The 24,096-nt window shown below is 45.9% G+C and overlaps 1 protein-coding gene across 1 annotated transcript in view; it reads right to left on the bottom strand.

Moving 5' to 3' along the window:
* Nucleotides 1-12,322: 12,322 nt before the first annotated feature.
* The window catches only part of SYT9 (synaptotagmin 9), a gene marked incomplete at its 5' end in the record, with an annotated part of 188,177 nt that continues 176,403 nt past the window's right edge, over nt 12,323-24,096 (bottom strand). Inside the window, one exon of the mRNA XM_082660438.1 lies at nt 12,323-16,318. Coding sequence (XP_082516564.1) covers nt 16,310-16,318 — 9 coding nt within the window. The 3' untranslated portion in view covers nt 12,323-16,309. The remainder of the gene's footprint in view (nt 16,319-24,096) is intronic.

Genomic DNA, 24,096 nt, shown 5'->3' with positions numbered 1-24,096 from the left:
CGTGTGCATTGGAGAGACCCAGGGAAACAGTAACTCGTCAGAATGGCTGAAGCCCTCACCTTAAATACCATCCTCAGCTAAAGACAAAAGAAGCTGTTGGGTTAGTGATTTGGGACTTCAAAGGGGAGGAAGGCAATTCACATGGAGATGGAAAAGCAAATGTCTGGTAAACAAATGTTTGCTGGTTCCTGTAGAGACAGAGGGACACAGAGAGAAATTTTAACAGACTTTGCTAGGTTCCTTTCTGTCTGTCACAGCTGGTTCATACTTTGTTATCTATAGTGATGGCTCCCTTCCCAAAGGGAAGAGGTCCTCTATCTATGTTCTTTTAGGCAGTTAGGGGGAAGGTCAAAGTTTCTTCCTGAGTCTTGGGCCTTGATTGTTTTCAGCTCGAAATAATCCAAATGCCAAAGAGATTTTGGGGTGGGAAATTTTGCTCCCCTACAAAAGCAAGACATTTCTGGGGGTATACTCTCTGGAACAATACCTGTGGGGGGATGAATGGAGCATGAGTGAGCAAAGAGAGAAGTTCACCTGCAATGCAGTTGCAACAGAGGCATCAACCAATCCCACAAGGAGCTCTGGAACTAGGCGGGACCTTCAGACGTGTCCAGAATGGAGGCAAAGGGACGATGCCTTGGCAGCCCTGCATCAAGCACTCCTTGGTGGGGGCTGTTCCTGGGAAGGGAGCGTATATAACCTTAAGTAGGGCAGCTTCCTCTGCCTGAGGACACGGCCTGGAGAAGGACTCAGCTCTGAGCTGTTAGGGGCAACACCCACACAACTGAGGGAATGAGTCTCCTCATCCTGAAGGGTAGATTTGGCCAACATGCCGCAGCACCCACTTCAGTAGGATAAGCAGAGGCCAGACTTTGCCAAGTTTGTAGAACACACCAAATATTTTAGATGTTATGGTAAGAAGAATGAGAGACAATTAGAGTTTCAAGTAAATGAGTTACAGAAATAGGTCTGTCTTTCAGAGAGATGTCTCTGGAAGCCAGGTAAAGGCAACAAGACTAAATTCAAGGTGGGAGATGAGGATGCTGTTATGGTGATTCGTGGAGAGATCATGAGGGCCAGAACAAAAGTAGTGTCAGCAGAGAGAGAGAGAAATGGATGTCATGGTATTGTGATTGAAAACAAGAAACATATATTTGGTCTTCCACCACTGTTCCTGGAGTTTTCTTTGATGAGAGCCATTAAAGTGTCTTTTGTTTTGTTAATGAGGTGCCTTTGGAAATCACCTAAGGATGGGGGCTGGTTGCCAGTGGAGCCAACCTTGTGATGAAAGGGTTGAAGCTTTCCTTTCCACCCCCTGACCTGGGGGAGGGAAGAGGGGCTGGAAGTTGAGGTTAGTCACCAGTGGCCAATGATTTAATCAATCATGCCTCTGTAATGAAGCCTCCAGAGAAACCCACAAGGAGAAAGAGTTCGGAGAGCTTCCTGGTTGATGAACACATAGAGATTCAGGAGAGGGTGCTCCCAGAGAGTATGGAAGCTCCACGCCCTTTCCCTACACCTTGCCCTATGCATCTCTTCCATCTGACTGCTCCTGAGTTAGATCCTTTTATAATATACCAGTAATCTAGTAAGTAAAGTGCTTCTCTGAGTTCTCTGAGCTGCTCCAGCAAGTTAATCAAACTCAAGAAGGGGACTGTGGGAACCACGGACTTATAGCCAGATGGTCAGAAGCACAGGTGACATGACAACGTGGACTGGGGACTGGCATCCGAAGTGGAGGCAGTCCTGTGTGACTGAGCCCCGAACCTGTGGGATCTGGTGCTACCTCCAGGTAGACAAGTGTCAGCACTGAGTTAAATCGTAGGACACCCAGCTGGTAAAGGAGAATGGTGGTGTGGGGAAAAAAACCGTACATTGTCATTGGTGATCAGCACTGCAGACGTCTTTGAGAAATATTTAGAATGTACAATTGACGGAACTCGTTTACTGACCAAATGAGAGGTAGAGAGAGGGCGGAGTCGGGTTCACGGCCAGATTCTGCATTGTTTTCAACAGCCTCCATTCTGACCCCCTTCTAGTTTTAACATTCAGACTGCAGCCAGGGGGATGGAGCCAGTTGGCAAAGCTCATTACGTAATTCCCCTGTTTCGAAGCCTTGACTGTCTGCCAGTTCCTCCCCAATAAATTCCTCAGGCTCAGGGAAGGCTTTGCAAGGAAGTTAAATCTGAATGAAGATGTACAGTTGGAGTGGAAGGTAGGCCAAGGCATAGGGGTGAGTGAGGTACCCTCCTGGTGGCCCGCAAGGTCCTCTTCGGGACCCAGTTTCTGCTACCCTGTTGATGTTTGCCGTATGTCTCCCACTCAGCTCTTAGAGTTTAGACACACATCCTTGCTGAGACTAACTCTTGAAAGAAAGGCTGGGCTTTCCTCTTGGGCTGGGCTCACAACTGACTCAGGAACTGGTCCCTTGTCTAAATCATGCTCACTCCCACCTGGCAGCCAGGACATACCACCTAACTGGCTCTCGGAAAGACACTTGGCAATTCACATGTATGATGTGCAGACCTCAGCTCCATTACAGAGGCCCACTTAATGGGTTTAAGCATTGCCCACAAATCTTATATTATTTTGAAGCGCTCAGTGCCTTCCATCTCCTAGGAAGCTGGACAAATGTGAGATAATTTCACTGTGGGTCACCATAGCCCACGTGCCTATGAAGACTGAGTGCTTGGATACATCAGTTTTACAAGCCATGCAGTGCTGAGGACATGATCCCTCACTTCTCTATCCTTGCTGGAGAATGAGACATTCTTCATAAACCAATTTTCAGAAAGCACAAATTTTCTTTTCACCCAGAAAATTTCAAAACATTTTTTAACCTTATTTTCATGGAAATCTTCCCAACTACCTTTCAAATCTATTTGCAGCCATTTATTATTTTCTTAATGACATTAGATGACATTATGAAAATTAGCTGTAATGGATCTCTCAGAGATTATTAAGGCATGTTGAGGCATTTGCCTTGGTACTTAGTAGGGAAGGACAACTAGGGATTTTTAGTTCCTGGATCTGCTTTTTATATTTTCTCTCTTTCCCTTTCCCTCTCTGTCTCTGCCCAATCCTTTTTTAATATTTTTAAATTTATTTATTTTATTTTTGGTTGCATTGGGTCTTCGTTGCCACGTGCAAGCTTTCTCTAGTTGCAGCGAGCAGGGGCTACTGTTTGTTGTGGTGCGTGGGCTTCTCATTGCGGTGCGTGGGCTTCTCATTGCAGTGGCTTCTCTTGTTGCGGAGCACGGGCTCCAGGAGCGCAGGCTTCAGTAGTTGTGGCGCACGGGCTTCGTTGCTCCATGGCATGTGAGATCTTCCCGGACCAGGGCTCGAACCCGTGTCCCCTGCATTGGCAGGCGGATTCTTAACCACTGCGCCACCAGGGAAGTCCTCCAATCATCTTTTTAAAAAAATGGGCTCATTCTCATGCCGGTACCCTCAAAGCATGTGAAACAGTCTGGGATTATTTAAACTCAGGCTCCAGAAATCATTTGAGGCTGCCTCCTAATCATACTCCTCAGCTGCTTTGTGTCTCCCCATCTCGTGGGCTCATGATCCGTTTCAATAACTCATCCTGCTTCTGCTCCGTAACAGCATCTAGAACTGGACTGAGGCTCATTATTCTGACCTCAATCTTCAGCACCCTTCCAGACCTTGGCTGCTGAAATCTGTCCTCCAGGTTCATGGGACTTAGCAATGGGTAAGGGGAACCCCACCCTGTGACCTCAGTAAAGTCCTTTGGGACCTGCTCAGATAGGCTAATCTTGGAAATCTCACTCTGTTCTCTTCATCTCTGAATGCAGCCCCAATATCATCTGCACCCCCCTCCAGTCTCTGTCACAAAGTTGCCCCGAGGATACTCTGCCAGTTTTGACAGGCAGAGATCAGGTAGGACTTTTCAGGGTCTGAAGCTTGTCTTGTTTCCGCTTAGGCTGTAGAGAACTCCCTGAATAGTGAGCATAAAATCCCAGAGGGTTTTCTACATTTCAAGGAGGAAAACATCTTCCTTTCCACCTCTGTTCCACCCGAGACAGCAAAAGATAAATCTGAACACTTCAGCCTCCATGGTGGCTGTCCCAGGAGGACATTGCCACGATGGTCAAACCTTGAAAATTCAGACCACTTGGGGTAGGGGAGGGGCACTGAATGAAGAAGAGGCGCCTGAAATACCAAATTAATTGTTAAAAAAGTCAGGGTTAGTACCTTTCAGTATGTAAGAAAACCAGAGCTAGAATCCATAGGAGACTGGTTTTAGTGCCAAAAAAGAATGGTAAGAATAGTTTATAATAAGAGTGCCAAGTGATGGCTACGTGTGTTTATTGAAGCCAATGTGCTGTGAAAATAAGAGGACATGTTCCTGCCCTCAAGGAGCTTATAATTTACAAGTCACACAGACACACACACAATTAGAGAGCAGTATAAGAGAATCCAGTTGTGAGGATGGGGGTTGTTTGTATATAAACGTGAGGTGTTTAGGTGACTTGAAACAGCTTCTTCCTTTCTTAAGTTCTCTCATTTTCCCCTCCATATATTAATTTTGTTAATTTGCTACTCTCATCCTTTCAAATTTTTGGATTATATGGAAAGGAAGGGGGTGGAAGTGAAGCCATAGGGAGTGGCCACAGGGTCACTTCAGGATGTAATAAAAAGGAAGAGACATCTTGCAGAAGGGGTTTAAATTAGACATTAGGAAGAGTGTTCTGAGACTTCTGGGCTAAGAGGTTATTGAAGAAAGTTGGTATTTTTCTAGTGGATAATGAGATATTTGGGGGATCACTTCAAACTCTGTAGAGATTTGTGTGAGAATATGGGAAGTTGGGAGAGAACCCCCAAGAAGGCCCCGTAAAGGTAACAAAAAATGACAGTCGTCTGTAAATGCTTGTGATACGTCCAACCATCGTCAGCTACAGCTTTAGTTAGCCTCTAGCCCACACACCCTCTGCTGCGCCACCAGCCTCTCCTTTTATCAGTAACTTCACAGTTTGACAGGAGTGAGAATTTCCCAAGATGCTCCCTTGACCCCATTCACCTCTTCCTACCTCCCCCACTCACTCCTGGTCTGAGTCCACTCAGAGCACAGGCTTCTCAGTTCTGGGCATCCTCCCCCCACCCCCCGTGCTTTACTAGAAATGCCTTCCAGCCAGATTCCTCTCCGGTCGCTGGCAGTGCCGCTGTTCCCTGCCTGTCACCGGAAGCCTGGTCCCAGGGTGGACAGCTACCTACCTGGCATCCCGTGGTGGACAGTCACAGCCTCTCTCTGCTCTTTGACATAAAAACTATGTGCACCAGAGTCCCAGGAACTCTCAAAACCTCTCATTGTGATCACTTTGGTTTGGCTCTTGAAACCCACAGGGCAGTTTCCTATGAACTGATTCGCCCTGGAGGCCAGTGTCCGGTCCTAACTGGCACCAGTCAAACGCTGGACATGGCAGGTGTGGCTGGTTGGGCTCAGGTGGCCTATTCGGAGTCTCTGTTCCTGCAGCACCTGGTAACTTCATTTCTTTTTTTTTGTATATAAATTTATTTATTTTTAGTTTTGGCTGCGTTGGGTCTTCGTTGCTGTGCGCAGGCTTTCTCTAGTTGCGGCGAGCGGGGGCTACTCCTCACTGCGGTGTGCGGGCTTCTCCTTGCGGTGGCTTCTCTTGTTGCGGAGCACGGGCTCTAGGCGCGCAGGCTCAGTAGCTGTGGCTCATGGGCTTAGTTGCTCCGCAGCATGTGGGATCTTCCCGGACTGGGGCTCGAACCTGTGTCCCCCTGCATTGGCAGGCGGATTCTTAACCACTGAGCCAACAGGGAAGCCCCTGGTAACTTCATTTCTGCCAGAAGTTTCTAAAGTCTTGCTGATGTTTGCTCACCTTGGGGAGGTTTGGGAGTGGAGGGTGGAGAGCTGGGGGGAGGGGACTGATTAATGGGCACCACAGATGGGATGGGATGAGTGATTTCAGGTGGTGTAAGAGAAGTGGCTGCAGCTGGAGAAGACATGCTGGCCGGGAGATGACGTCACCTGCACAGGCTCCTTCCTGAGTGGACCCCAGGGCCAGGGGCTGTCAGCATATGTGGGAAAGCTGGGTCTCACCTAGGTTCTGTGTCTTCCCCAGTGACCCTACTCTTGGTCTCTCTGCTGAGCAGGTTCGAAAGTAAGTGAGGCCTCTGGGACCTATGAACATTTAACCCTCTGGGAACAGAGCCCCAGGAAGTAAAACCAAGGGGTTACCTGCTGTCCCCAGAGAGCACCTGCTTGGGTGGTACCAGTTCAGTGTTCCAGGCACAAACACTGAATCAAATATTCAACGCAAATATTTGTTTAAGCCTCTTGCCACTAGAGGGCAGAGGCTTTTCCAACTGTGGGAGGGTCACAGCCCTTTTCCTTTTTAGAGTTGAATGGGAATCTACAAAAAATATTTGAGTGGGCACGTACAAAAAGTGTCCACAAACCTCTGGCTTTTCTCCTTCCTCACAATAAACTGATATTCTCAACCAGATTGACTAAACGGATAGAATGGACAGTGGTTTTGTTTTCAAAAACGTTCTTGCAGTCAGCAGAGCATCAGGCACTAGAAATCCACATCCCAAGCCAGTGCACACATGGGCCTGGTGGGTGGGCAGCGCTGGCCTGCGTTTGCTAACGCAGTTTGGAGAAGGAAGATACGTGCCCCCAGACACCTCTGACTTGATGTTATCAGGAGCACAGGGCTGAGGCACTGGAGCTGTGGACAAATCCATGAACTTCCCAGGATCAAGATTTCTATCACAGCCTGAGGCAAGGGATTATAGGCTGTTACTTGAGGAAGTAAGCCCAGGAAGGAGCCTCTCAACACCCTCCCCCTTTCCTGCCCCTGACTACGCACGGAGCACAGACTGTCTTTTCCCCTTTTCTTCATCTCGCACCTACTTCATCCAGAAGCCCTTCTTGCAGGGAGCTCTCTTTGCTGCTGCCCTCTTCCCTCCCTACAGCTAAGCAGCAGGGCTACGATGAGCTCACGGCGTGTGTGTGCGTGTGTGCGTGTGTGTGTGTGTGTGTGTGTGTGTGTGAACTGAGAGGGTCTGTACTTGTATTTAATTCAAAACAGAATTTCCTCTACTGCGAGGGTGCCAGTTCTGGTTTTATGATGTACGGGAGACATCACTGATCATTAAAAGATTTTTCAGGAAACTCTCAAAATCAAATTCCTTTCAGATCGTTTGTTAAAAATGAAAATCCGTAGAAAAAGGAACTCAGAAAAAATGAAAGGGGTGGAGAGAGAGACAATGTCCTCTGGAAATCATAAAAAAAGTCCTCCAGACTTAGTCTGCACTTGGGTTTCTGGGCAATAGGGGTCTGGGACTGCATGGGCCCCACCCTGGCTACATCGCTTTCCCAGTGACAGGCACATCAGTTCCTTAGACCAGGGACAGGCAGACCCCAGAGGTGGAAGGAGCACAGAACGCACGGGCCGACACTCTTCGTGTGAGAAGCAGCTGGGAGCCGCTTCAGAGGCAGGAGTGGGGGCTTGGGCCGCAGCCCAGCCTGTGACTCTCCGCTGCGTCCTGCTGCGTCTTCTTTGCTCAGCCTTCTTCAGGCTGGCCATCCAGTTAAAAACCCTACATGTGAGTGGCAGAAATGGCAGCCCTGACAAACCCTGCACGTGATGCTGTCGTCTCTAACTTGATCCTTTCTTGAACCTACATATCATGGCCCTGGAGGGGTGGGTGTCACCCCTAGTGACACCTTTCCTGGCTGCAGGGAAAGGCAGAATCTTGCCTTATGGATGTAGAATCTTGCATAAAATGAGAGGGGAGAGCTGCCATGACTGAGGGTCACAGGAAGACCCAGAGAGCTCCTTGCTGCAAAGAAATGCACAAACTCAGGTCTCCCAGCTCTCCTCAGTCATTTCCCCCTGCCTAGGAGGGGCATGAAGCCCCACACCAGCCTCTTCTGAGCTGCGCCTGTACAGTAATTGCATTTGTGCTTGTGTGTGCCTCTGTACAGTGGCCTGGGGACACCAAGCACCATGAAGTAAACATCAGTGAGAGGCTGGGGCAGGGCAGGAAATTCGAGGCTTCTTTGTGGCCATGTTTCTGTTGTGAGCTTGAGCCCTTTGGGGATTGCTTCTTCCAGGAAGTCCTCTGAAGCCCAGAAGAGTGGGAGCCAAGTACAACCACAGGTGCACCACTGTTCTCCCTCGGGCATGTGCGATCTGTTTGTACCAGCGACTGACAAGGTCTGGGCAGGGCCCCTGAGGGCTGGGAGAACAGCAGGAAGATGAGGGCTGGAGGTTCCAGGGTTGGTCAGTGGCAAGAGCAGATGCTCAGCCCCTCCGCGGGCAGGGCTGTCTCCAACCAGCACTTGGACTGGTTTGAGTTCCTTCTGCATCTTCTAGGGCCAGCTGGTCTCTGTCACTGCTTCTGTCTACCAGAACGAGGCAGATGTTTTATGATTAGAACCCAAAGCAGTGCGATCATGCACTAGAACAGTTTCAAGTCGTGGGTAAATTTTAGTTAATCTTCCTTCCCAGTCCTTAACCCCTGTATAATTACAGCCTCAAGCCTGAAATCTGCCTTTTCCAAACTAGTGATTTTACCTTGTCCGCTGGAGTCAAAGGTCATGAGTTCTTCCCTCATGAAGAAAAGTTTAAAAAGTTTTTAGCTTTAAAAAAATATTTATTTATTTATTTGGCTGCATCGGGTCTTAGTTGCGGCACACGGGATCTTCATTGTGGCATGCAGGATCTATTGTTGCAGCGCACGGGGCTTCTCTCTGTGGCGGATGGGCTCAGTAGTTGCAGCACATGGGCTCTCTAGTTGTGGTGCACGGGCTCCAGAGCACGCAGGCTTAGTTGCCCCGCAGCGTGTGGGATCTTAGTTCCCTGACCAGGGATCGAGCCCACGTCCCCTGCATTGGAAGGCGGATACTTAACCACTGGACCACCAGGGAAGTCCCCTTCCTTCATTTACATAAATGCCTTTCTCCACAAGGACTTCCCCTCCATATGGAAGCATCAGAAGACCTGAAGACTGCACTGGGGTTTCCTGAGTCTGCTCTTCCAAGCCAGAAAGGGCCCCTCTGAGGGATAGTAGGTCCCACTGAGGGTTCACGCATAGGAACAGTCCTTTAAGAAGGCACCTGCCAACAGCTACTTTTACATGGGCTGGGAACGTTGACATAATGGAGCCATTCAACCAAATGTCAATATTTGGTCTACCAGACAGAATAAGTGTTTGAATAATTTACTAAACTTTTGGGTTTATGGGACTCTTTCAAGTCACGGATATACCCCCTTGGATTTCCTTTGAGATCATTGTTTATGTTTTTTGAAATTCCATCTTTATGTCCCCTAAAAGTTCAAGATCAATAAACTTTAAAACGTAGGAAAAAAAATGAAGAATACGGCATTTGGGCTGGCTCTAGAGTTCCCCCCCCCACTCCCCTGCAAGCACACACACTGGTTGTCCTTGTTCTTATTGTGTTTGGTGACATGAATTCATTCTCCTTTGCTCTGAATTTTTTGGGAAAAAAAGAACCACCTTTCAGAGTGGGGAGAATCAAAACCAAGTGGCATTCTGTTGACCCAGAAGCCCCTGCTAAGTGGGTGCTCCGGGCAGTGTCAGCAGGCCAGGGAGTAGCTGTGAAAGGGCCAGCAGGGGTTAACGGCGCTGGTCAGGGCCGGGATCAGGCAAGCAGCTCCTGTGGATTTCAAGTGTGGAAAACACCCGGAGGCAAAGTTTAAATGCCCTCTTGTTAATTTTCCTCAAACAAATCCAATTATTGCAAAATCTGTTAGTGCTGTTCAAGATAGTGTGACACAACTTTGCAGAGAACAAAATAAAATCTATCTATCTATATGAGAAAAATATTTACTTTGGTTGAAGTATTTTCAACCCCAGGAGTTCTGATTTGGAAAAGAGTATTCAGTGTTCCTTTTTCATTTTATGTGGTAAGCCAAGGCACCTTATTCTCTCCAGGGGGCTTACTTAGCTCAGGATTGCCTGGGTCTTATTCTCAATAAAACATTCATATATTCACTCTTTCTATGCCAAAAACACAATTTTAAAATACTGACCATCATGTTGGGACACAATGCTGCTTGTGTAAGAAAGTCTGTAAGCCTTTCTGGATCCAACAGGCCCAATGAGCCCTCAGCAGGGTTGCCATCTGAGTTTGTAGACACACAGGCAGGGACAGCACATTTGTCTGCCTTTAAGAAAGGTACAGTTTATGGCGATGCTTTTCTTTATTGAGTCCTTATCTTGTACTTGCTAGTGCACTTTTAAGGTAAGGATCGTTGGAAAACTCTATTTTAGACTTAAAAAAATTTAATTAGTTACAAAATTTCTTGAGGAAAAAAATATATTTAAAGAATCATTACTTTTTTGAGATGAAGGTAAAACTTGTTTCTGGAAGACTTATTCACCAGTTTCTATAGTCCATAAGTTCATCTCTGAGGCCGTGGATACAAATATCTTTAGGTATTTGAAGAAATGATTTTATTATTACCTGAAAGCTTTGAGTTTGGTGAATTAGACAAATTGTCTTAACTTGAAGATTCAAATCTGGATACTGCTGCCATGCAGAAAGAATTTTATCTAAATTGTGAAAAAGTCAGTGTCCTGAAGATGATGTTTACTTGATAGGAAAAACCATCAGTATTACTATGTCAAATGCTGGTTTGGAAATAGCTTTCATGCAATGGATAGTTATTGGAATAATAACTACAATAAATTTAGTATCGAGCCAAGAAGATATTAACGTGTTTTTTTAAACTACCTTTACCACTTGGAATTACAAGTTGAATTTTCAAAAAATAAAGAAAATGGATAAAAAAATGATACCATGCATAGTAAACTATAAGATGTGGTGTTATCATCAATAATCTTCATATTGATAAATATACTTAAAAAAAAAAACTGTCTGGCAATGCTTATCCATTTCCCAGGGAAATCTACCTTATGATGGAGTTTGGAGAGGCAGTAGCAATGAGTTAAGGGGACAGCCTCTGTGGCCCGGGTCCCTTTGGCCTGTTCTCCTCTTCCCTACCAGGAGGAGGTACATGAGAATCATCAGCTGGCCTGTGGATGAGATGGGGGACCCTGATGCCACTGAGACTTAGCCAAAGTTACGGGACTTCAGGGCTGGCTCTCGATCCTCTGAGGCCTTGGGGGGCATCTTCAATTTTGATTCTTAGTCCTTCCCATGCCCGGAGCTCCTGGACACAGTGAGAAGACACCAGGGAGCGAGGGGACAGAAGTGATCATACTACTGGTTTAACTTTGCAGCCCATATGCCCAGGGAGCCCAGGCAGCAAGCGACATGTAAGCCTCTTGAGTGGAAGAAGGAAGAAGTGGGTTCCGCCATAGTCAATGGAGAGCCTCGATCTGTTCTCTTGGGAGACTGAGCAAAGGGAGCTTTATGTCTGACATCATCAACACTGGAGGCAGGTCCGTGGCGCTGACCAGAGCTTCCTTTACCTCACATCTGGGCTTAGCGGTGAGGACCAGGGCTCGTCTTCCGCAGTTCCCAGAATAACAGCCAACCCTCCTTTTTTCTATTTTTCTCAGAGTTCTCCTACAGGTCTTCTCCGGGATTTCCTTAACTGCTGGGACAACTTTTCTGATTATTATCTTTTCCTGAGCTTTACCATTTCACTTCTTCCATGAAGGTCAGTCTATTTGATATGAAGTTGGAGAGAAGGTGGACTAGCTTGTGCTACAATGGAAGGGCTCCACTCATATGGAACGGGCGTCTCAGACACACTAGGTTTCTCTGAACACCGCCTATGACTCCCCTCTGGCTGAGAAGGTAAGGTGCCAGGCAGCGCCTTTGTGGCAGGTGTCATTGGGTCTGTGGTTCGGAAAGTGCCCACAGGTGGTTGTTAAAGGACATTGAAGGGTTATGGCCTCTTTTTGGCCCTGAGAGAGGATTGGAGGGGGAGGAGTCAGAAGACCCCATCGGTGAGAAAACCCAAGCCTCAGAGAGGTCTCACTGGCCACTCTCAGCCTCTGGTTGTGCTCCATGTCAGCAAGCAGCTCAGGAATCCTACGTGTGAGAGATTCTTCACAGGGATCTAGAACAGGACAGTAAAGAAACAGGCGAGGCCATCCTCTCTGGCCATTCCAAGGCGCCCCCAGGCTGGACACTCTCAATACCCCTCAGTGGCCATCAGTGAAATGGGTGGCCATGGGCAGCCACATGGCCTGCAGAGTTCTCAGGATCCACATACAGGCTGCAGACACTGTTTTTGGCCATGTGCGCATCCATGGTTATGTCCTTTTCTCAGTTCATTAAATCACTTTCTATAACTTTGCTTTGAAAGTTCTAGCAAGGTGGCTGCATTTGGAGGAGGCCAGGGTGGAGGGAAGAGCAGTGGACCGACCCTGACTATTCCATATGGCAGGACTGCTGCAAGAGAGGGAGGGGCAGACTGGAGGAAGCACCATGGCAACACTAGCCATGCCAGGACCTCATGCCAGGGGACAACTGGCAGAGTTATGCTTAAACTAGATTTGATAAAATCTCTCTTTTAATTAACTACAGTAATTCTTTCTGAAGCGAAGTCTTCAGAAAAGGGACAAACAACCTCTGCTTGCTTACTTTGCATTTTCATTTCTAAGTATGTCCCCAAGCATGGGAATGTCTTGTTTGCACTTTTACTTTGGCAGTAAAGATAAGGGGGGTAAAAAGCACTCAACTCAAGCTTTTGAGCAGTCACTAGAATGACAATTTTCCTCCAGCGTTTCTTGTGACACTGTAAGTTCTGTTTTGATCATAACTATTCACTTTTCTCCAGCTTATGCTCTATTTAAGTGTTCATGAATAACCCTTGCCCTTCTCCTCTGCCCCTTATTATTCCCCCCTCACTCCACCCTCATGCATGTTAAGTATTGCGTGTGATTTTAAAGTGACAGCTATCCAGGAAGCCTTCTGAGTCAGTGACACCTCCCCCTCCACTCCCATCCCCACTATCTCCAAAGTGGCCCCAATGAGATGAGCCACACTTTCTGGTATTCCATTCTTGTGGAATCCCTTCCCCTTGAATCTAGGCTGGCCCTGTGACTTGCATTTGACCAACAGTCTGTGATGGGAATGACTCTGTTACTTCTGAGGTTATTTAGAAGAGCCTTGCAGCATCTACTGGGACCTCTTGCAACGTTAGCTCTGGGGGAAGCCAGCCACTATGAAAGCAGTCTGACTGCCTTGAGACCTCCATGTTGTGAGGAAGCACAAGCTAACCATGTGGAGAGACTATGTGTAGAGAGACGCCCAATCAGCCTCCCGCTGTTCTGGTCATCCGAATAGAGGAGCCAGATGTATCTGCAAAGAGTCCATCACAGATATCCTGCCCAGTTCCGTATTCAGATAGTACCAGCCTCAAGCTGCCATCTGATAGCAACCGTAAGACTCCAAGAGAGAGCAATCACCTAAACACCACCAACCCACAGAATCGTGAGAGATAACTTGCCATTTAAACCACTAAGTTTTGTAGTGCTTTGTTATGCAGCAATAGATAATTGGGACACCCACCAGGACAGGATGGCCATGAAGATAGCAAGACATTGTCCATATCTACCTTTTGTCAGTCTTGTTGGCTTGAGAGTATGCCTTTCTTCTCTTCATATGAAATGTAGTTCTACTGATGGCCATAAGGACAAAAGCATTCCATTTACAGTCATGCTTGTTTGGGCATTTTGAAAACATCCACACTGTAGACACCATTCCTTTCCCTCCCCTCCCCTATTCCTCCTCTGGTCATGCACCAGTGTACTTCCTAGGTATCACATCGCCTGCAAAATGTGCCCAGTTCACTGGTTGGGAAGATGCTTTTGCAGCAACACGCAACCAGGGCAGATCTCCTTGAAGACAAAGGCAGCAAGAGGAATGGGCTGCGAGTCAGTGCCAGGTGATTGAGCGAGACAGTTGGTTTCTCTCCATCTCTTGGAACCAGTTTCCCCCAAGGTCTCTTCCAAAGATCTAACCAGGTTATATCCCTTTCCACTGCCATTTCCATTTTTTCAAGGTACTTTAATTTCCTTCTCTATCCTGGAAAAGACAATGGAGAATTACCTTCCCCCCAGGTTCAATGAAACAAGGTTGGAATTTTTCAAAAGGAATATTTACTAGGAAACTAAAGGGAAACCAAACAGAAGGCAAGAGAACAGAGGCAGAGTTGCAGATGGGCTCAAGGAGTTCAAATTTATAACCAGCCTCTGGCCACAGCTGGACTGTTAAAAGCTCTCCAGCACAAGCCACCTGCCTGCCTCACTCTGCCTGCTGGCCCCTACAAAGCCACCTTCTGTTTCATAACAACAAGCCAGTAGCATACTCGTAAGTACCCCAGGGCTGCTAGTTCTCTAGGCAGGAAGATCTTAGCCTGGGGAACAATAGGCACAGCTGCCCCAGGATCTCCTACCCAGGCTCCCAGTGCCAAGGACAAGTCAAAGTTTATTGGGATGGCTGCCTGATATCTACTGGGGCCAGTCTGGTTTCTCTGGGACCATCCTTCTGGGCTCATCCGCCTGGATCAAGAGATAATATTTATCCTGCTGGCACTAGTCCTTCATGCTTTGGTTCTAAACACTGGTATGATGGAAGATGTCTGAATGCAGAGGAATAGGCAGAGGGAACCTTGGGCAAAGAAGGCTGAATTCTTCTCATGTCAACAGACATAGGCAGAACCTTGGGTTCCCTTTGGATCCTGGAGGTTGAAAGCCAGTCAGAGATGGAAATGGATTAGGCAGGCTGGGGAACACATGAAGCTGGAATATTGTAACACTGCCTCATACAACCAAAGGTCTCCATCCCTTTAAGGTCTGACATTGGGGTAGTTTCTTGTACTGGGTAGCTGTGGCAATAAGAACTTTCTGAAGACCTGCAATGACTGTGCTTCCACCCAGTTAGTCCCACATGGAAGTGTTAATTCAAATGAAGATAAATGAGCTTCCCAGGACGGTAAACTACAGTCCAACTCTGGATTCTACTGCAAAGCGATTGTATGAAAGGGAAATGCTGTCTTGGAGAAATGGTGCAAATGTACGGACGGGGCACCTTACACCTATAATGGGAGAGAGAGGTAACAATACCACCCCCCGGGCATGCTGAGGCCTTTAGTTTCATTTGTATGGAGGCAGAAGCAATGAGGATGAAGAACACAGCTGGCAGTGGGTTGGCTGATGTGGTCACAAAGGAAGCTGAGTAATGAATGTGATACCCGGGGAGAGCCCTTGACCTTCACTCCTGCAGGTATTTCCATTCCCCAAGTGCTGTGAAAGTGATGCATGTGTCCAGAAGTGAAAGGAAACCTGTCGGTGGCTGCCCAAGGCTATGCCTCTGGGGTGTTGCACATGGAAATACCCCAAAAGGCACTCAGGCCAAGAAGGCCCAAAAGTTGTGCCTTGAATCAGGGGCCAGCCGTATCATCTCTCCAGGAACTCAGCTCACTCAATGGTACTTCTGTTTCTGAGGCTGTTCCCTCAGTGGACAAATGTACCTGGGAAAGGTATTCCAGAATGCCTATGCCACTGAGATGTATGCCTCTCTAACAGGGATGACAATGAACTTTCATTCTCATTGCCAACACCAGTTGAAAGGAAGTGGCTACTGGCCATCTTGAAAACAGTGTTGGGGATTCTGACTCCTCACATCTGGGTTTAGCAGAAGAGAGGGCCATGATCAACTGGTACTCACTGCCATGTACATGGGAGTAGGCAGAGAATTTGCTGTGAACTAGACCTCTTTGTACTCGATTTTCTCCAGGGTAACAGCTTGTTTATCCTATTACTCTCCTGGGGCTATTCCTTGCAAAGCTGGAGTACTTCTTGGGTGAAATTATTTTCTGGAGACAACTATTAGCTCAGTGGTCGTCCAGTGTGAATTAGAACTGCTTCCTATTTAGCACCTGGATAGATTTGAAAATATTCTGTCCTTCCAGGGCCTTCGAGCAAATAACATCATGTCAGAGTGACATTGCCAGGGCAGCTGCTAAGACCCCATCACCAAGGGCCTTATGTTAATCATTAAGAGTCCTTTAGGTACTCTGAGTACTCTCACTGTATCAGGTGGTTTCTTCCATAGTCCAATCTCAATTCTTGGCCAGAAGAGATGTGCTTCCCCTACAGCACACCACCTTAGGCCACCTGAAGACAGCTGGACTGTTCACGTTCAGCAAACCCAATCTGGAAAGAGGGCCAGTTACTGCTGTGGTTACAGCTGAATATTTGGTCACTGGCGTCGTCTAGATGTTGTTGGATGGGAAAAGTTACTGAAGATCTTTGTAAGATGGTTGTCCTACTGTGTTCTTGGCATAAGTGGTCCTCTTACCCACAGTCATCGTTTCTGTAGGAAGAAGAAACAAAAAGAATGCTTTGGTTTTCATCCATATATATATATTTTTTCCGTTATTTTCTTTTTTTAATTGAAGTACAGTTGACTTACAATGTTGTTAATTTTGCTATACAGCAAAGTGATTCAGTTATACATATATATGTATGTATGTGTGTGTATATATATATATACATATATATACACACATTTGTTTTTAAGTATTCTTTTCCATTATGGTTTATCATAGGATATTGAATATAGTTCTCTGTGCTGTACAGTAGTACTTCGTTGTTTATCCATTCTACACGTAAAAGCTTACATCTGCTAACCCCAACCTCCCACTCCATCCTTCTCCTATCCGCCTCCCCCTTGGCAACCACCAGTCTATTCTCTATGTCTGTGATTCTGTTTCTGTTTCATAGATGGGTTCATTTGTGTCATATTTTAGATTCCACATATAAGTGATATCATATGGTATTTGTCTTTCTCTTTCTGACTTACTTCACTTAGTATGATAATCTCTAGTTGCATCCATGTTGCTGCAAATGGCATTATTTCGTTCTTTTTTATGGCTGAGTAGTATTCCGTTGTATATATGTACCACATCTTCTTTATCCATTCATCTGTTGCTGGACATTTAGGTTGCTTCCATGTAGTGCCTACATAGTAGTGAATAGCACTACTATGAACATAGGTGGCATGTATCTTTTTAAATTACAGTTTTGTCTGGATATGTGCCCAGAAGTGGGATTGCTGGATCATACAGTAATTCTATTTTTAGTTCTCTGAGGAACCTCCATACTGTTTTCCACAGGGGCTGTACCAACTTACACTCCCACCAACAGTGCAGGAGGGTTCCCTTCTCTTCACACCCTCTCCAGCATCTGTCATTTGTAGACTTTTTTTTTTAACTTAAAAAAATATATAAATTTATTTATTTATATTGTTAATTTTTGGCTGTGTTGGGTCTTCATTGCTGCGTGTGGGCTTTCTCTAGTTGCGGAGAGCAGGGGCTATTCTTCATTGCGGTGCGTGGCCTTCTCATGGCGGTGGCTTCTCTTATTGCGGAGCACGGGCTCTAGGCACGTGGGCTTCAGTAGTTGTGGCATGTGGGCTCAATAGTTGTGGCTCACAGGCTCTAGAGCGCAGGCTCAGTAGTTGTGGCACACGGGCTTAGCTGCTCTGTGGCATGTGGGATCTTCCCAGACCAGGGCTCGAACCTGTGTCCCCTACACTGGGGACACGGGTGAACCCGAATCCACCCTGCTGGTGGATTCTTAATGACTACGCCACCAGGGAAGTCCCATTTGTAGACTTTTTAATGATGGCCATTCTGACGGGTGTGAGGTGGTACCTCATTGTAGTTTTGATTTGCATTTCTCTAATAATTAGCAACGTTGAGCATCTTTTCATATACCTATTGGCCATCTGTATTTCTTCTCTGGAGAAATATCTATTTAGGTCTTCGGCCCATTTTTCGATTGGGTTGTTTTTGTTGTTGTTGTTGTTGAGTTGTATAAGCTGTTTGTATATTTGGGAAATTAAGCCCTTGTTGGTTGCATCATTTGCAAATATTTTCTCCCAGCCCATAGGTTGTCTTTTTGTTTTGTTGATGGTTTCCTTTGCTATGCAAAAGCTTGTAAGTTTGATTAGATCCCATTTGTTTACTTTTGTTTTTATTTCTACTGCCTTGGGAGACTGACCTAAGAAAACACTGGTACGATTTATGTCAGAGAATGTTTTGTGTATGATCTCTTCTAGGAGTTTTATGGTGTCATGTCTTATGTTTAAGTCTTCAGGCCATTTTGAGTTCAGACAATACTACAAAGCTACAGTAATCAAAACATCACGGTATTGGCACAGACATAATGGATCAATGGAACAGAATAGAGAGCCCAGAAATAAACACACACACCTACGGTCAATTAATCACTGACAAAGGAAGCAAGAATATACAGTGGGAAAAAGAAAGTCTCTTCAGCAAGTGGTGGTGGGAAAGTTGGACAGCTGCATGTAAATCAATGAAGTTAGACCACACCCTCTCACCATACACAAAAATATTTCCTTTTTTTTTTAGCACTGAAGTATAGTTGATTTACAATGTTTCAAGTATATAGCAAAGTGACTCAGTTATATATATATATATACACACACACACACACACACACACACATATGTTCTTTTTCAGATTTTTTTCCATTATAGGTTATTACAATTGAATATAGTTGAATATAGTTCCCTGTGCTAACAGTAGGTCCTTAATGTTTATTTTATATACAATAGTGTATATCTGTCAATCCCAAATTCCCAGTTTATCCCCCTACCCTTCTCCTTTGGTAACCATAAGTTTATTTTCTATGTCTGTCATCCATGTATTTTTAATGGGTATCAGACAAATGCCAGGCACTGTGACAGATGCTGGGAATACAGATACCATGAGGAAGACACAAATCCTGCTTTCAAAGAGCTCACAGAGGGAGAGATTACAACGTGAGAAGCTCAACAACAGAGATGTGTGTAAAATGCGTAGGAGCAAAGAGCAGGGAAGGACAAACTTCAAGGGGACTGAGGTCTACAGGGAGGATTCTGAAGATGTCTTGAGCTGGGCCATTTAGGCTGAAGGGGAGGCCGTCAGGAGAGAAGGAGGGAAGGCCACCGTGGGCCGAGGAAGTTGGAGGGACTGTCAGAATTTGGTGTGAGAAGTGGAGCAGGAGGAAGTAAGCCTGGGGAGCGGAGAGTGGTTCTGCGTGGTGTGACACCCCTTCCGTGCTCTCAAGCTGTAAGGGGTGGGCTTTTTCACTGGAGCCCTAGACTTAGAGTGGCAGGATATCTTGTGATTCACACTCAGCCCGGCATTCAAGTTAATTTAAACTCAGGGCATCTTCCAATACAGACTAAGAGTATTAATGCTGCAGTCACAGAGAGAAAGAACACTGGAGTCACTTCTATGGACATAGCAATAACAAAAAGCAAACATGTAAACCATGGGAGAGCTGCAAACGTTCCCAAACTGGAATGTGTGGACTGCATTTCAAAGGTCAAATGTTCACGTGTGAGGCTATTAGAGAAAGTAATACAAGCCAGAGCATAACTGGTGAAGGTAAAGCCAAGTCTGACGGTGACCCTGGGCTCTGAAGTGTGTGCATGGGTGTGGGTACGCCCATACCCCTGGGAGAAGAACATTCTTTTCTGGATCTAGAAGGAAAATGTGAATGGATATTTCCCTTATATTGTGATTCAAATACAACTGTCCCAGATGCTCTGGAGCACCCTCCAGCTGGCTCTGCTTCCCAACCCACCACCCACATCAGGTACTGGTTCCCAGAGCCCCTTCTGCCAGCTGTGAGACTCATACTGCAGGCCAGCTTGCCAGTCCCTGAATCCTTTCTTATCAGGAAGGCAAACCATCAACAGGCTTAGCCCCACCAATGAATGCCACGTGGTCTGGAATTAGCTGTGCTGCTATTAGCCAGTGAGGCCATATGCCACATGCCTTCAGTTTTTGATTACCTATAGTGATACAAACGTTACAAATCCTTAGAAGAACCCTCTGAAGTTCTTTACTGAAGGATACAGAGATGTAGAGAGATTAGTTTGCCCAAAGCCATGCTAAGTGTCAGAGCTGGAATCTGAACCCAAGGTTTCTAACTACAAAGTTTAAGCTTCACAGTATTTACAACAGCCAAGACATAGAAGCAACCTAAATGTCCATCGACAGATGAACGGATAAAGAAGGTGTGATACACACACACACACACACACTGGAATACTACTCAGCCTTAAAAAAGAATGAAATAATGCCATTTTCAGCACCATGGATGGGCCTAGAGATTATCATATGAAGTGAATTAAGTCAGAAAGAGAAAGACAAATACCACATAGTATCACTTATATGTGGAATTTAAAATATGACACAAACGAACTTTTCTACGAAACAGAAATGGACTCACAGACATAGAAAACAAAGGAAAGGGGGTGGGGGAGGGATAAACTAGGAGTTTGAGATTAGCAGATACAAACTACTATATATAAAATAGGTAACAATAGGGGCTTCCCTGGTGGTGCAGTGGCTGAGAGTCCGCCTGCCGATGCAGGGGATATGGGTTCGTGCCCCGGTCCGGGAAGATCCCACGTGCCGCGGAGCGGCTGGGCCCGTGAGCCATGGCTGCTGAGCCTGTGCGTCCGGAGCCTGCGCTCCGCAACGGGAGAGAGAGGCCCGCGTACGCAAAAAAAAAAAAAAAAAAAAAAAGATAACAATAAAGTCCTACTATATAGCACAGGGAACTATAGTATATTCAATATCCTGCAATAAACCATAATGGAAAAGAATATGAAAAAGAATATATATATATATGTATAACTGAATCACTTTGTTGTATATCAGAAACTAGCACAACATTGTAAATCAACTACACTTAAATTTAAAAAAATTTAAAAAATAAAATGAAATAAAAAGTTTAAGGTTTAGCAATTATATCATTCCTAAACGCACCGTGTAAGTTCAGTCTATATATCTGAGCTTCTGCCTTGGTTTTCCAGATACTCTAAATCTAGCCAGATGAGGTAACTTTAAGAAACCCTAATCCAAGCTAGCAGCCTGCCGCAGGTGCTGCATATCCCACTTCAGCTTCCTACCCTCTTATTCCATTTCTCTGGATTCCCCTGGCCAGTGGCCTGCATGTGTATCTCACTTGCCCCCTCAGCTCTATACCCCATTCTTCCCTGTTACGACCTTAGTTTCACCTCTTCATTTGCATAGTCCCTCCAGACTGCTTTGGGTAGAGCTCTCCCAAAATGCCCAGCCTTAGGGACTACCTCTGTACCTGGTTTGTTATGGCCTTACCTAAGGCCTGCTTAGAGGGCTGGGCTATGACCTCAGCCCATCTTTTAACAGTCCCCATACCCAGGAATACCATCAGCAGAGGCCATGCTGCCAGTGGTCAAATCACAGTATAGCTCCAAACTGACCTCTATAACTGTGCTTTGCTCACTTGGTGAAGTCTCCTTATGTGCTCTTAGCTGGAATCAAGCTCAGCCCCTGGGAATACTGTGGAGCAGCCTACTGGTCTACCCCTTCTTCACCTGGGTGACATTTCTGGGCCCTGATCCTGCCTGGTCCCAGCATCCTTGTTTTCCTACTCTGGACAGTGCCACTAAGTCCCCAGAACACTTTTGGTCTGCCAGCCCACAGGATGAAGGGATTAAAGAAGTTTCAACACCTCTGGCAGAGTGGTAAGGTCACTTCTACCAGGAATCTCACAAAAAAGCTTTTGTAAACAAATTTCTCCCAGGGAAAGTCAGGTATACAAGTCAGGCATGAGAAAAAGTAGTTGAGTTTTTCCAGGAGAAGGACAATTTTGAGTATGCCACGGGTGTATTGTGCTGGGGCTCAGTCCTTTTTGCCTCTCTTGTGGGAGGAAGACTTGAAAAACTCAACCAACCCCCCAAAATAAGCAAATTATAATCTCTTTCTAAATTCTTGTAACCTAATGAGCTGTTTCTCAGCCAAGATTTCTGTTAAATGAGGTATAAGGAAAGAGTTTTCTGTAGTTCAGAAGAGCAATGACCCGGTAGGAATGGTGGTGGGATGGGGTGGTGGAGACCGTGCCATCAAGGTCGGAGACAGCAGTGATGGTTCAAGGACTGGTGGCTGTCAGGCTGCCTCTCCGCTTCCAGTGCTGGTACCGGGCCCATTTCAGGGGGCAGAAGCAGCAGCGTCCTTGCTATCGGGAAGCGCCAGGGGTTTAGAAGGTATCAGGAACTTCAGTGGCATCAACAAGATGTACTGGTTACAATCTTATCTGAACAGAGGGGATTTTAAGCAAATTCAATTGTTCTGAGACATATGGATTTGATTTGAATTAAATTGAATTGAAACTAAAGATGAGAACTGTCCCAATGAAAACTGTAATGTGAAGTGACATTTCTATCACAAAAATGACAGCTGATGTGAGACAGGCCATTGAGACTGATCCCAAATTAAGAACATGAAAAGATTAAGTAGATCATTAGATAATATCTGCCTGTGAATTGGAAAATGGGTTTTGATTACAGGAAGTATCTAAGGGCTTTGAAATAAGAAGCTTGTCAAAAATTGAAGTGACTCATTACATGATTCAATCTTATTATACTTAATACTGTTAAACTTGGATTTTAAAATTTTATTTTTTAAATAAACAAAAATCTTGGGATTTCATTGACTATTTATTACTTAACACAGCTCTTCAAATATATGAAGAGGGCTTCTCTGGTGGCGCAGTGGTTGAGAGTCCGCCTGCCGATGCAGGGGATACGGGTTTGTGCCCCGGTCCGGGAAGATCCCACATGCTGCGGAGCGGCTGGGCCCGTGAGCTATGGCCGCTAAGCCTGCGCGTCCGGAGCCTGTGCTCCGCAGCGGGAGAGGCCACAGCAGTGAGAGGCCCGCGTACCGCAAACAAAACAAAACAAAAAAACAAATATATGAAGAAACATAATGCCTGGCCCGCTTAGAATCTGATTCTTCCCTTCCCAATTTCCCCAAGGAGGGCATTCTCTAGTCTTCACTCCCCCTCACATCTTGAAGAATCAGTATGTTAAAGAAAGAAAGCAGTGTGGATGTAACTGCATTTCCAGCCAGGAGATTGGGGCAAAAGACAGAAAATGGAAGCGTCCATCTGGGTAATAACTACTATCTATTGAGCACTCAAGCACCCTGCTTTGTCCTAAGAGCTTTGCAAACCTCTCATTCAATACTTGTCTCGACCCTCTGGGACAGATGTTACAGTTACTTTTTTTTACAGAGGTAACTGAGTCTGAGAAAGGCCAAACAACAAAGGTTGTAAATGGCAGAGCCAGGATCTGCCATCACGCGTTTATGGATCCAAATGTGTGCTCTTAGGTACACTGCCCAGGATGGCAAATTATGGCACCTTGAATGCCAATTCCACTACAGCGCCTTTCTAAGGATTCTCAGCTCAGAAAAGAACTCGGAACAGTCCAGACTTCATAGGAAAGCATGTTAAGATCCATTGTCAGGTCAACCTTGAGGGGAAGGTGGTGAATGGTGACATGTGTGACATGCAGGCTGTTACTGAGAGGGGTTCATCAGAAACAAGCAAGAAGCAGGGCTATAAGTGAGGCACCGTTCATAAGATGAGTGTTGTCATGGTTTTTCAGATGAAGGGGCAAGTTAGGGAACTGCCGCAAGGAAAAACTTATTCTACCTGATGAAGTCAAGTAGAGGATTTTTGGGTTGGTTACTCCAGGTTTACATTCAGTACATTTATTAATTAATTGGTTCAACAAGCATTTATTGAGCACCAGGCAAATGTGCTGACCGCTAGAAACAAGAAGATAACCAACGCACACCCTGCTCTTGAAGAGCTCAGTTGTCAATAGATGACTAGAGAACCGAGGATGATGAGCAAGAAGAAAGAGTAAATGAGGTCTTATCAGGAAGCTTGATTGTAACTGTTAAGCAGTATGTGCATATGCATGCATGTGTGTGTGTGTGTGTGTGTGTGTGTGTGCACGCACGCGCACAGGCGCACATAGCTCCATCTACTCAAATCAGGGAAGGAAGAAAAAAGTTATGATAAAAAAATTGGGTAAGGGTGAAAGTTGAAAGGTTCCTAGGATATATGTGATGCACTGGATTGAGGAAAAAATTCCCATTTTAGAAGCCTGAGGATGTCTCCCACTGACAATGCAGCTAGAAGAAGCCAACCATAAGAAGAGACTTCCTTTGTTAATGCACAGCTTTGGTGAAATCTCCCTGGGAGGCAGCCCATGCCCGGTCCCAGGTCTGTGCA

The sequence above is a fragment of the Grampus griseus genome (genome assembly GCF_964374135.1).
Source record: "Grampus griseus genome assembly, chromosome: 8".
Classification (NCBI taxonomy): Eukaryota; Metazoa; Chordata; class Mammalia; order Artiodactyla; family Delphinidae; genus Grampus; species Grampus griseus.
This window is presented reverse-complemented; position numbering and strand designations above follow the sequence as displayed.